This window comes from Balaenoptera borealis (genome assembly GCF_965194805.1).
Source record: "Balaenoptera borealis genome assembly, chromosome: 11".
NCBI lineage: Eukaryota > Metazoa > Chordata > Mammalia > Artiodactyla > Balaenopteridae > Balaenoptera > Balaenoptera borealis.
The window spans coordinates 10,168,097-10,180,131 of NC_138868.1; the positions used below are offsets into that span (position 1 = coordinate 10,168,097).

General features: G+C 48.4%; 1 protein-coding gene and 1 long non-coding RNA gene across 4 annotated transcripts in view; one reads left to right on the forward strand and one right to left on the reverse strand.

Moving 5' to 3' along the window:
• LOC309606102 overlaps nucleotides 1-11,819 on the forward strand; it is a 30,918-nt gene extending 19,099 nt beyond the window's left edge. The window contains exon 6 of the long non-coding RNA XR_014231657.1: nucleotides 1-11,819. This is a non-coding gene — a long non-coding RNA (uncharacterized lncRNA).
• The window catches only part of SDHAF2 (succinate dehydrogenase complex assembly factor 2), a 13,467-nt gene continuing 12,695 nt past the window's right edge, over nucleotides 11,264-12,035 (reverse strand). For all 3 annotated transcript variants that reach the window (XM_082342705.1, XM_082342704.1, XM_082342706.1), the window contains exon 4: nucleotides 11,264-12,015. In XM_082342705.1, coding sequence (XP_082198831.1) covers nucleotides 11,885-12,015 — 131 coding nt within the window. In that variant the 3' untranslated portion in view covers nucleotides 11,264-11,884. The remainder of the gene's footprint in view (nucleotides 12,016-12,035) is intronic.

A 12,035-nucleotide genomic window follows, 5' to 3' on the forward strand; every position in this document is an offset into this window, starting at 1 on the left:
TCACAGACATGATTTTTGACAAAGATGCCAAAGCAATCCAATGGGAAAAGAAGTCTTTTTAATAAATGATGCTGGAACAACTGGATATGTACATGGGGAAAAAAAAAAGAACCCCAAGCCTTACCTCACACCATACCTAAAAATTCATTCAAGATATAAAGATCTGTTCATGACGTGGGGATAAGGAAAGGCTTCTTGAACAGGTCACAGAAAGCAATAACCATAAAAGAAAAAGCTGATAAATTGGGCTTCATCAAAGTTTAAAACTTCAGCTCTTCAAAAGTCACGTTAAGAAAATGAATAGACAAGCCACAGACTTGGTAAAAAGATTTGCAAACATATATCCGGCAAACAACTTGTATGTAGCACATATAAAGACCTACAATTCAGTAATAAAATGACAAGAACCAAATTTTTAAATGGGCTAAACAGGACTTCCCTGGTGGCGCAGTAGTTAAGAATCCGCCTGCCAATGCAGGGGACACGGGTTCGATACCTGGTCTGGGAAGATCCCACATGCCGTGGAGCAACTTAGCCCGTGCGCCACAACTACTGAGCCTGCACTCTAGAGCCCACAAGCCACAACTACTGAAGCCCACGTGTCTAGAGCCTGTGCTCCGCAACAAGAGAAGCCACCACAATGAGAAGCTTGTGCACCGCAACGAAGAGTGGCCCCCGCTCGCTGCAACTAGAGAAAGCCCATGTGCTGCAACGAAGACCCAACTCGGCCAAAAAATAAAATAAATAAAATTTAAAAATAAATAAAATAAAATGGGCTAAACAGTTGAACAGATACTCCACAAAAGAAGATATATGAATGGCTAAAAAGCATGTGAAAAAATATTCAACAGCATTCATTGTCAAGGAAATGCAAATTAAAACCACAGTGAGGCACCAGGACATACCCACCAGAATGGCTAGAATTTAAGGCACTGACAACACCAAATGCTGGCAAGGCTGTGGAGCAGCTGGATCTCTCATACGTTGTTGGTGGAAGTGTAAAATGGTACATCAATAAGTCCTGACGGGGCTTCCCTGGTGGCGCAGTGGTTGAGAATCTGCCAGCCAATGCAGGGGACACGGGTTCGAGCCGTGGTCTGGGAAGATCCCACATGCCGCAGAGCAACTGGGCCCGTGAGCCACAATTGCTGAGCCTGCGCGTCTGGAGCCTGTGCTCCGCAACAGGAGAGGCCGCGATAGTGAGAGGCCCGCGCACCGCGATAGAGTGGCCCCCACTTGCCGCAACTAGAGAAAGCCCTAGCGCAGAAACGAAGACCCAACACAGCCATAAATAAATAAATAAATAAATAAATAAGTCCTGACAGTCACTTTTAAGCCAGTCATATACCTTCCTATGACCCGGCAATTCTATTTCTAGATGTTCACCAAGAGAAATAAGAACATGTGTTCACAGGACTTGTTTGTAGTGTCTTCATTCATAATAGCCCAATACTGGCGACAGCTCAGGTGTCCATTCACAGGCGAATGGATGGACTAACTGTGGTCAAGTCAGAAAACGGAATACGCATGCTCAGTATTAAACACGGACAAATACTGATGTGTGCGATGACACGGATGAACCTCAACAACACTGAGCTGAACGAAAGCAGGCACGTGCAAAAGAGTCCACACTGTACGATTCCATCTATATGAAATTCTACAACAGACAGAACTAATCTATGGCAGAGAAAAAATCAGAGATACGGTTGCTTGGGCTGTGGGGAGGCGTGCTGTGAGGACCGACTGGGATGGAGCATGAGGGAACTTTCTGGGGTGACGGGAATTTCTGCATCTTGACAGGAGGTTGATGCAAGCATTTGTCAAAACTCAGCAAATGTAGAGTTAAGATTTGTGCATTTCACTGTACGTACATTTTACAGCAAAAGAGAAAAAAACTTTAAATACAAAATATCAAAGTGGAGTTAATGATATGCATTCTGAAGTATTTAGGGGAAGTGTTCTGATGTCTGTAATTTTCTTTGAAATGCATCCAAAAGTAGATGGATGAATGGGTGGGAAGAGGGATGGAAAGATGGACAGATATGCAGCGAATCAAGTAGAGTGAAAAGTAGAGTGAAAAGTTAATGGTTATCTAAGTGCTGGGTGCTTACCGTAAAACTCGTTCAACATTGCTGTATGTTTGAAATTTTTTATAATTTAGAAAAATTCAATAACATTTTATGTACTTATTTTTATAGTTAACCTTTTTAATTTTGGCAAGTGACACTATTGATATGACTTTTTCCATTTACAGTGATGATATAAAGTTTCTTTTTAAAATTAATTTGTCTAGGGAGTTCCCTGGTGGTCCAGTGGTTAGGACTTGGCGATTTCACGGCCAGGGCCCAGGTTCAGTCGCTAGTTGGGGAACTAAGATCCCACAAGCTGCGTGGCGTGGCCAAAAGAAAAAAAAAGAAGAGTTAAAAAGGATAAAATAAAATTAACTTGTTTAAATAAAAAGGGGCTCAACTTAAGAACGAGAGCAAGTGAATGTTAGTATAGATGGTGCATGGATACGGCAGAGCTCACGATGGCAATGAGTGAACAGGGTAAGTCTGGGACAAGTGGGGTGCTGGGAAGTACACAAGTTCTGGGGCAACCTTGATTTAAACCCTGTTTTGCTGCTTGCCAGCTGTGTGGCCGAGGGCAAGCTTCTCTGAGTTTGTTTCCTCGTGTAGAAATGGGATAATGCAATCTCCTCTGAAAGGAGGCTTGCTGTGAGACAACCCAGGGAAAGCCTGGCTTGGGAGGCCACAGTAAGCGCCACCCGCCTCCCTGCATCTGGGAAGGGCGGAGAACATTGCTACCTGGGAAAACAGTTTGAAGGATACAACCAAGGCAGGGAGTATACGTGCTTGGTGGGGATGAGTGGTCGGGGGAGATTCTAAGAAGGTCCACCACACTGAACGGGGAGTAAGAAAGCAGAGAGCGAGCAAGTACAGAGCACCCACGCAGACACGAGTCCCAGCTACTTCTGCTGCCTTGTGGGAAATGTGAGGCCCACACTCAGCAGGGGAGGATGGACCCCAGCGGCCCCGGCTCCAGGGCCCTCTGGTGCATCTATTTCCTGAAGCATGCTTGGCTTTGGGAGTTCGCTTCTTTTAGCATCTCAGGTCCTCCAGACGCCTGGGCAGAGAACCAGGAACTGTCTCCACTTTCCACAGTGAGAAAGACAGATCTTATTCGTTAAAACCCTTCTCCCCAGTCCGAGGGCATCCAGCCACCTGGAAAGAAGGGGACCAATCCTTCAAGCACACTGAACCATTGGAACTAGGGAGGGGGAAAAAAAATCTCAGGACAGCAGGAGACCCAAGAGGCCTCTGACCCCTGCCGACCCACAGCTCTTGCTGTTGGGAAGGTTTGCTTTGAGCTCTTGCAATCAGATTGACACATCAATTTTTTTTTTTTTTTACTCATTTCTTAAGTAATTGGGAACACCTTCTACATGCCAAGTGATGTGCCAGGTACTACGGATCTCAGGTGAACAAAAATAGATCTAATCCTTGTCCTCATGGAACTTGAAGTCCAATGGGGAGACGGGCATTGATCAGAGAGTGACGGATTTAAAATTGAGATGTTAGGGAGGGCTTCTCTGAGGAAGTGGCACCTGAGCAGAGATCTCAAAGAGGATAGGAGTGAAGAAGGAAAGGGAGGAAAGAGCACTCTGGGCAGAGGGAACCGTGCAAAGGCCCTGTGGTGGGAGAGGTCGTGGAGAGGATGAGAGGCTGAAGGAGCCTAGGAGGAGCTGGAGCACAGAAACTGAGAGTGAGGCCAAGATGAGGTTTAAGATGTGGGCATCCCAGGCAGGAACCTTAAAGGTCATGTCAAGGGTTTTCATTTTTATTTAAGAGAAATTGAAGGGTTTTCAGGAGGGGGGAAGCCATGGTCAGAACCATGCATTGGAATACACTGATTTCAGGGCTGCAGGTAGAGAACAGATTCAAAGGGGGTTCAGATGGCTGTAGCAGTTGTCCAGCTGAAGGATGGGAGTAGCTTTGACCATGGTGATGATGCTGAGACGGAAAGAAGTGGATGGATTCAAGAGCTTTTTTGGAGGTAAGTCAACCAGTCTTGGGGACGAAATGGATGGAGAGGGAGGGGTTCAGAACAATTCCTAGCTTGAGTGACTGGATGGATACTGATGCCCTTCACTGAGGGACTACAGAGGAAGACTAGGGAGGTTTTGTGGGGTGGGTCAGGAAAGGGGAATAGCCTGGTTCCCTTTTGGATGTGCTGAGTTTGCTGGACCTTTGAGACACACTGGAGGAGTCCAGCTGGCAGTTAGATGTGCAGGCTGGAGCTCAAAGGAAAGTATGGTTTGAAACATAGATTTAAGAATTGTCAGGAATGCCCTGGCGGTCCAGCGGTTAGGATTCGGCGCTTTCACTGCTATGGGCCCGGGGTCAATCCCTGGTCAGGGAACTAAGATCCTGCAAGGTGCGCGGCACGGCCAAAAAAAAAAAGAATTGTCCATACCCTGGTGTGGGTAAGATCACTAGAGGGAGTACGGAGAGAAAAAAGGAGGGCTCCTAGGACAGCATCATGAGGAACTTCAAATTTAATGACGGTGGGGGGGTGGGGGTGGGGCTGAGATGCCTCCAAAGAGGTAGAGGTGGGGCTGAAAAGGCAGAAGGAAACGAAAGAAAATGCTTAATCATGAAAACCAAGGGACGGGGAGGTTTCTATCGTTGGTCAGAGGGAAAAGTAAAGCTTTGAATAATGTCCGCTGGATTTAGTAATATGGAGGTCCTGGTGACCTTAGTGAGAGATGCTTTCATTCAAATAATGAGGTGGAAAGCCAGAGAGGTGAAGATAAGATAAGGAAAGGAGACAAGGAAGTGGAGACAGTGTAGTCAACCCCTCGGAGAAGTTGACTTGTGAAGAGCAGGAAAGGAAAAGGTTTCATGTGCCAGTAGCCACACTCACCCAGTCTTTCCCTAGACCTAATTCTTGAGCCTAACTTGTTTTGCTGGTTCCCCTCCTCAGTGTCTATCTTGAGGCACATTTAGAACAATAAATAGGAGGCATGCCTTTAATCTGATCCTGTCCTGAGACACTTCATCTAAGGCAAAAGTCTTACTGGGCCTTTGTTGCCCAAAGCATTGCTTACATCTCATCTTTTTCTATTTAGCGTATAGATGTTTAACCCTGGAAGGCCCAAGACTTCTGGATTCTATTTCCTTTCATTCCTACTTGAACACCAGGTAATTCTTTGCTGAGCTCATCTTGTCCTTCTAAATCCTCACCAAATGCAGCCGGTAGTAGCCAATAGGGATGATTGATTGGTTTTCTGCTTTCCAGCCTCTTCCTTGTGGGCTGCCAGCTTGGAAAACACATAGGGTACCTCCCCAGTCAGAGCAGGCATTAGCTTTACCCAGTGTTTCGCTAGTGCAGAACACAGAACTCCTACTTTTCAAGGATCCTACATCACTTTGATCACTTCTGCCCAAGTGCTAAGCCAATGTCACCACAGGCGAGTAACTCAATTCCTCTGGGCCTGTTTCTTCATTGGCAAAATGAAGATAACAGTACAACCTACTTCATAGGGCTGTTATAGGAACTGAATGAGTCAATGCAGGTATTGTGTTAGCCCAATGTGTGGTCTAGAGAAAGCACTCGGTACATGTGTGCTGTTCAAATAGTCGAGGAGGAATTACATGTGTTCGTGTGAGACTGATACTAAGTTCACAAGAGTCTGATATACTAAGCAGCCTCCTTTTAAAAAGTATTATAGTGAGAAGTTCACCTGCCCAGGGGACAGGATACTCACTCATGCTGGTCAGTCGGTGATTTTTTTTTTCTCTATAAGCAAATCTACACTGGAAGCCCAATTACCATCTGTTATCAGTTACCAACAGCTATAATACTGTTGGTAACTGTATGTAGCTATAATGCTGCATAACAAATCACCCCCAAACTTGGTGGCTTAAAATAATAAGAATTCATTTAGCTTAAGGGTCTTTGGGTTTGCAGTTTGGACTGGGCTTGGCTGGGTAATTCTTCTGGTCTTGACTAGTCTCACTTACCTACCAGCTGACTTTGGCTAAGGGGACAGGGATGAATTGGATACATGACTCTCATCCTCCAGAAAGCTAAGCTGGGCAGGCTTTCAGGTGGTGGCAGAAGAGGTACAAGCGCTCCGGCAAGCCCACTCGTGCCAGTGCTTTTCAAGGCCCTGCTTACTTCATGATAACCGACATCCCGTTGGCCAAGCAAGGCCCTGGCTGACCCCAGGGTCAGAGGGGAGGGCCCTGCAAAATCACAGCAAAGGGAGTGGCTACAAGGGCTGAGTCTGCCAGACCCTCATAAAATTGATCGGTGAGAGTGAATTCAGAACAAGGGAAGCTATTTCTAGGATATTAAAAGTAGGTGTCTCAGAGCTCCACGGCCTGGTGTGGAGGTGCGCCTGTCACATGAGGCTGGATGTCCCACGGCCTGTGCCCAGTTGAGTCAGTGCCTGAGACACACGGACCAATCCTCACTTCTCTTCTGTTCGCTTATCCCTCCTTCAAAGGTCCTCTGGAGCACGGGCTGTATCTCATTCACTTCTGTCTCCTCGGCCTGGCACTAGGCCTAGCACATGGTGCTAGGGCTGACAACCTCTGCTTGTGATCAGTGAAATAAAGAGTGAAATTATAGGGACGTCCCTGGCAGTCCGGTGGTTAAAACTCCGCGCTGCCACTGCAGGGGACATGGGCTCGATCCCTGGTCGGGGAACTAAGATCCCGCATGCTTTATAGCGTGGCCAAAAAAAAAAAAAAAAAAAATCCTTCTCTGATCCCCAGCATCTAGTGAAGACCGTTACAGTGTATCTTTCTAATTAGATTTCTGAGCATCACTCTTCCTGTTTGGACCAAGCCCACTGCTGTTTCTATTTGCGCAGGAAACACAGTATCTAGTATAAGTTATCTATCTACTAAAACCTTCTCACCTCTGCATGACTCTGCTGAGGGGTGGGAGCAAAGAGAGACAGGGGAGCAGGGGAGAGCCTGTGCTCTTAGGAGCAGCCAGCAGTGGCTTGTCAGCAAAAGTGCTGGAGCCAGTGGACGCAATAGAGGTTGGACAACTCAGCTCGGGGCCCTGGAATGGGGTTCACATAGTCTTTCCGACCAGCCACATCCAGCTCTCAGAGACAGCCTGTGGCTTGGAGGGAAAAGACGGATAGCGACAGCAAGACCCAGAAAGCTTCCATCCTCATCTCTGCTGCTCAGGGTAAGGATGAAAGCCTTGAAGCAGGGCAGAGATCGAGCCCTGCCCCTGGCCCCCCGAAAATCCAAAGGCAGTCTCTCTGAACTGCAGACCGTCACCTGGAGAGCTAGGTTGCACCCGTCCTGCTTGGAGGGCTCAGGTGTTCAGGCTGGAACTGCTGAGGCTGTGACATCATCTCTACAAGAGTCAGGGCCCGAGGGGGAGGGGGGAGCCTATAGGGAACCGAGAGGGGGGTCTCTGCGAAGGGCTCTGCACAACAGTCCTCCACGGACCAAGACAAGATTCAGGTGAGGAGTCAGGAGCAGAAGAGTAATGACAACAGTTCCGTGTTTTGAGGTAGCAGACGGGGCCTCGGTGCACAGGCCCTGGAGGCCTGGCTTCCAATTCCAGCCCCCCGGCTTCCCGCCTGCGGCTTCCGGCAAGCAGCTTCATCTCAGCAGGCCTCACTTTCCTCACCTGGCCAAGGGAGTGATAGTTGTGCCTGTCTCGTATCCCTGTTGTGAGGCCTGAGTGACGTCATTCGAGGAAAGCTCTTATCGGTGCTGGGCGTGCCTTCGGCCAACACCACCATTAGCCGTGATTACGAGTGTCACTCAGGTGCCACATACTGTGCTGAGCACTTTACACAGGTGACTTCTTTAGTCCTTACACCCACACGTGAGGTGGTTCTTTGACTTGCCTTTCTACAGATGAGACACAGAAGCGTGGAGAGGTTAAACAACGTGACCAAGGTCACCCAACTGACCAATGGGAGAGCCAGGATTCTACCTTAGGCCTGACCCCCAAGCAGCTGCCCTGAACCGCTCTGCTCTATTTCTCCAACACGTGTCCCAGGGCATCACCAGATGTGAACATTTCACCACATACTAACTAACTGAAATCCACTGCGAAACAAAATGCACATCTTAACATCATAATTTGCTTTTTTAACTCTACATGCTGTGATGTGGAGTTACGTAAAATGTGTTCACACTGTCCTTTTAAGGAGAACATTCTCCTTGGCAGGAGTATCTGGATTCAGGCGAGACCTGGGACCTAGCAAAAGACTACCTCTCAGGTTACGAGGAGGGAGATTTCCCCTCTGCACGTCTTCTCCTTGGACGCCTGATGTTATTTATCTTGGATAGCTTCAACTTTTCCACCATCCGCCCTGAAATGTCTGACTGCTGACAGACATTTGTTTCTTAAAGGCAAAGGAGCACTGCACTCCTTGCCTCAGGTCACCTGTCTCACCAATGCGTCTTCCCAGTCACGTCACCTGACTAGGGAAGAGCCTAACGCCGGTCCTCAGTGCCAGAGGGTTCACTGGGAAGCCGAACAAGGTGGCTTAACTGGGAGCTGATCAGCACCCTCAGCTTGACAGCTGCAGGATGGCAAGTCCTCCATCCTCAGATACGACGGGCTGTACCAATAAGATGCTGTCAGCGCAGGTCTCCCAGCCCAGCTTGCCATTTAAGGCTGCGTGAACTTCCCCATCATGGAAACTTCCTGTCTAGCCAGGATAGCAGAAGATGGATGGAAAGATAAAAGTAAGACTCTCTACTCTCCCAGTGGAATCTTTCCCTGGGGATGTTTAAAAATATGAACAAGGTTTGGGTCAGTGCCACCCTCGCTGAGCTGAAGAGACAGAGCAGATGACCTCCAGACGATGGCCAACACCAGTCAGAGGTGCCTCTGCGATGACCCCGACAGATATGCCCCATCTAAGGCTCAGGGTCGGGCAAAAGGGATTTGGCTTATGGATTCTGAAGACTTAAAATGATTAAGAGAGGAAATGATGGGGAGAGGACAGCTTTTACTGCCCCAGTTTGACGTCTGATGTGAGAGCCTTTGCGACAGGTCTTGTGAGACCACTTCAGATGGGACAGGGCAGAGCCAGACGCCTGTGTGCCCCACAGAGGCTCTGAATGAGGTCAGTGAGCAGTGATGTGTCACAGGGAGAGGAATAAGTCCAGCTTTGTTCATCACAGATCCTTGCGGGGCTGCTGGCCCTTGCAATATGTTTATTAATTTTTAAAAAATGTCCTGTGGCTGGCCTAGTTTTACTTAATGCCTAATAAAGGGAAAAACTGTTTACATAGCACCCCTGGTCTGACACTGAGCAGCTGAAGTTAAGCAAGATCCTTCACTTTCAGAGATGACACAAGACAGCAGCCTGGGAAGAAAACAACTCCTTTAGAAGCATGCCATTCCCAGGTCAAAGTGGCAGCAGCTGAACGTTATGTTAAATAAGACAAAATCAGGGTTAGGAGAGATCAAACCCCCGGGGGATAAAGCCCAAGCTGCATACTTGGCTGCTGGGATCTGTTGCATAAGAGTCCAGGATAGATGCGTAAGTCACTGCCCAACTCATGTGCACTTCTGACAGTCTAGACATCTCTCAACATAAACTCTGTTTAACATTCTCCACATAGTACATCAAATGAGGCCCGAGAGATTGGCCAGAGTCTGTGGTGAGCTCTCAGGGCGATCGATGTCTGCTTCTGCCCCATTTCTCACTCCCATTCCTTGCTTAGGTGACAGTGCTACAGATTTTTCCATCGAAGTCCTTGACACCAGGGTCTGTTTTCTCTCCAGTCTTTACTGGCTGGTAAGACATCCCGTGGTTCCTTAACAGGTCTGGCTTTCCTACCTGCAGGACTCCGCCTTGCATGAAGCTCTGGTGACCTCGCTGACATGCCAGGCCATTTGTGTTAGGAGACAGCTCCTAAATCTCAGGCTGAGGCCATGACCTAACGCTGACACCTCATCTCTATGGAGAGCTTACTGCGTGCTGGGGACCACGGAAGAGCTCCGTGTGCTTTATCTCTTCACGTCTGCTCTTCATAAATAGTTAAGACAGGGAGCGTCATCATCCCCACTTTACAGATGAGGAAATCGAGGCTCAAGCCAATTCATTTATCCAGACAGTAAGCAGCAGAGTCAGGATCTGACTTGTAACCCGTGCCTACCCTCATGAGAGCTACCGTGGGTGACCAAGGGCTTACTTTGGGAAGCATCTGGCAGCTTCCTGTCCCCTGTGTCAGCAGTCCCCAACCTTTATGGCACCAGGGACCAGTTTCATGGAAGACAATTTTTCCACAGACAGTGGGGGGGAGGGGGCCATGGTTCAGGCGGTAACGCGAGTGATGGGGAGCAGATGAGGCTTTGCTCACTCGCCCGCCGCTCACCTCCTGCTGTGCGGCCCGGTTCCTAACAGGCCGTGGACCAGTACCAGTTCATGGCCCGGGGGTTGGGGACCCCTGCCCTAGGTGACACACAGGTCATGGCTCAGAACCGTCAAGTTTCTTTGCTATAACTTCTCAAAGCGTAGATTTCTACACACTTTCCACCAGTAAGGTAGCATGTTCTGGCAGAAAGTTCATGAACTTTGGAGACAGACTGAACTAAGCAAGATTCTGGCTTTCTGACTGAGTAGTGACTTAATCTTGGACAAATCACTCTCTCTGAGCCCACTTTCTCATCTACAAAATAGGTGTGACACCACTTGTCTGCAGGAGAGCTGTGAAGCTCTACTGAGATAAGGTAAATAAATAAAGGCTGGTTCTCTCCTCTTCTCTCCTCAGCCAGGAACACTGAGGGGCAGGCAGGACCACGAGGAAGCTCCGTGGGAACCCCGAAGCTCAATAATGCTGGAAATGTGTACTTCCTGCCTGCGTGCAGCTCTTGTGCTCACCAACCGCCTGCCTAGCAATTCTGGCCTGCCTTCCTCACCTTTAATGGTCCTGGCCCAGTCTGGGTGATGGCCATTCTGATTGGATTACAGCTCCTAGGGGAAAATTCCTCCAGTGAGACTACCCTCCTGGCAATGTCGAAATCTTCTAGTCCTAGAGCTAAACACTTTCAGCTAATTCATCCTAACATATTATTTCTTATGCGTTATTAGTTTGTCAACTAAAACGATCGTGGAGACTGTAGAAATACAGAAAATGTTTGCTATAGTGCTGCAAGAAGATAAAACCTACGATTGTGACCTTGTAAAGCTCTATAAACGTATGCCTGTGGATTACATGAGAAGAGACAAAATTAAAATAACTGTGTGAGGGCTGGGGAGTTGTGATTTTCCTTTTTAAAATACTCTTTAATATTCAATTATCGTTCAGTTTACAAAGTGAGCATTTTAGAGAAAATCTGATGAGGATGCCGACTCTTGAGCAGCACACCCACACCGTTCCTGCCCACTGCCCTCATTCTGCCTGCTGGGCCTTTGAAGGATTCCGCTCAGGGGGCTTGGATCAGCTTCCCTTGGCAGAAAGAACCATCCCAGGTTGGAAGGGGGAATTTCACTGGAACAAAGCCCTGGGTCACCCGGGGAGCTTTCCACACAGCATGCAGAGCTGGCTGCCCCTCTGCACTGAGCTCACTTCTGGCTGAAGCAACGAGCTGGCACAGCTGCTTCCCCTACAGTGCCCTCCTGTGGAGCCAGAGAAAGTCAGGCCCGAACACCGGTAATTTAGACAAACCGCTTTGAGGCTTAGAACGGAACCACAGGGTCTTAGAATGAGATACACTGAACATTTACATGTCCTCAGGAGAGAGGCGGGTCCATCACTGGAGACAGGACCAGCGGTCTGGGTGGGCTGAGCATCTAAGGAGAAGCAGGACATCAAGGCCAATACCCATCATAAGCAGTGAGCATCCGCAGACAGAGGCCAGGCAGGCAGTGGCGCTCAGCTCAATGTGGCTTTTCAAAGAGGTATTCGAGATCTGGGGCCCGCAGTCGCTGCTCTCTGTTTTTGTTCTTAGTAAAGTCTCTCAGCAGGGCCATGACTTCGTTTTCAAATATTTCTGGGGCTGGTTTTGCTTCTGCAAGAGAAGGATGGGCA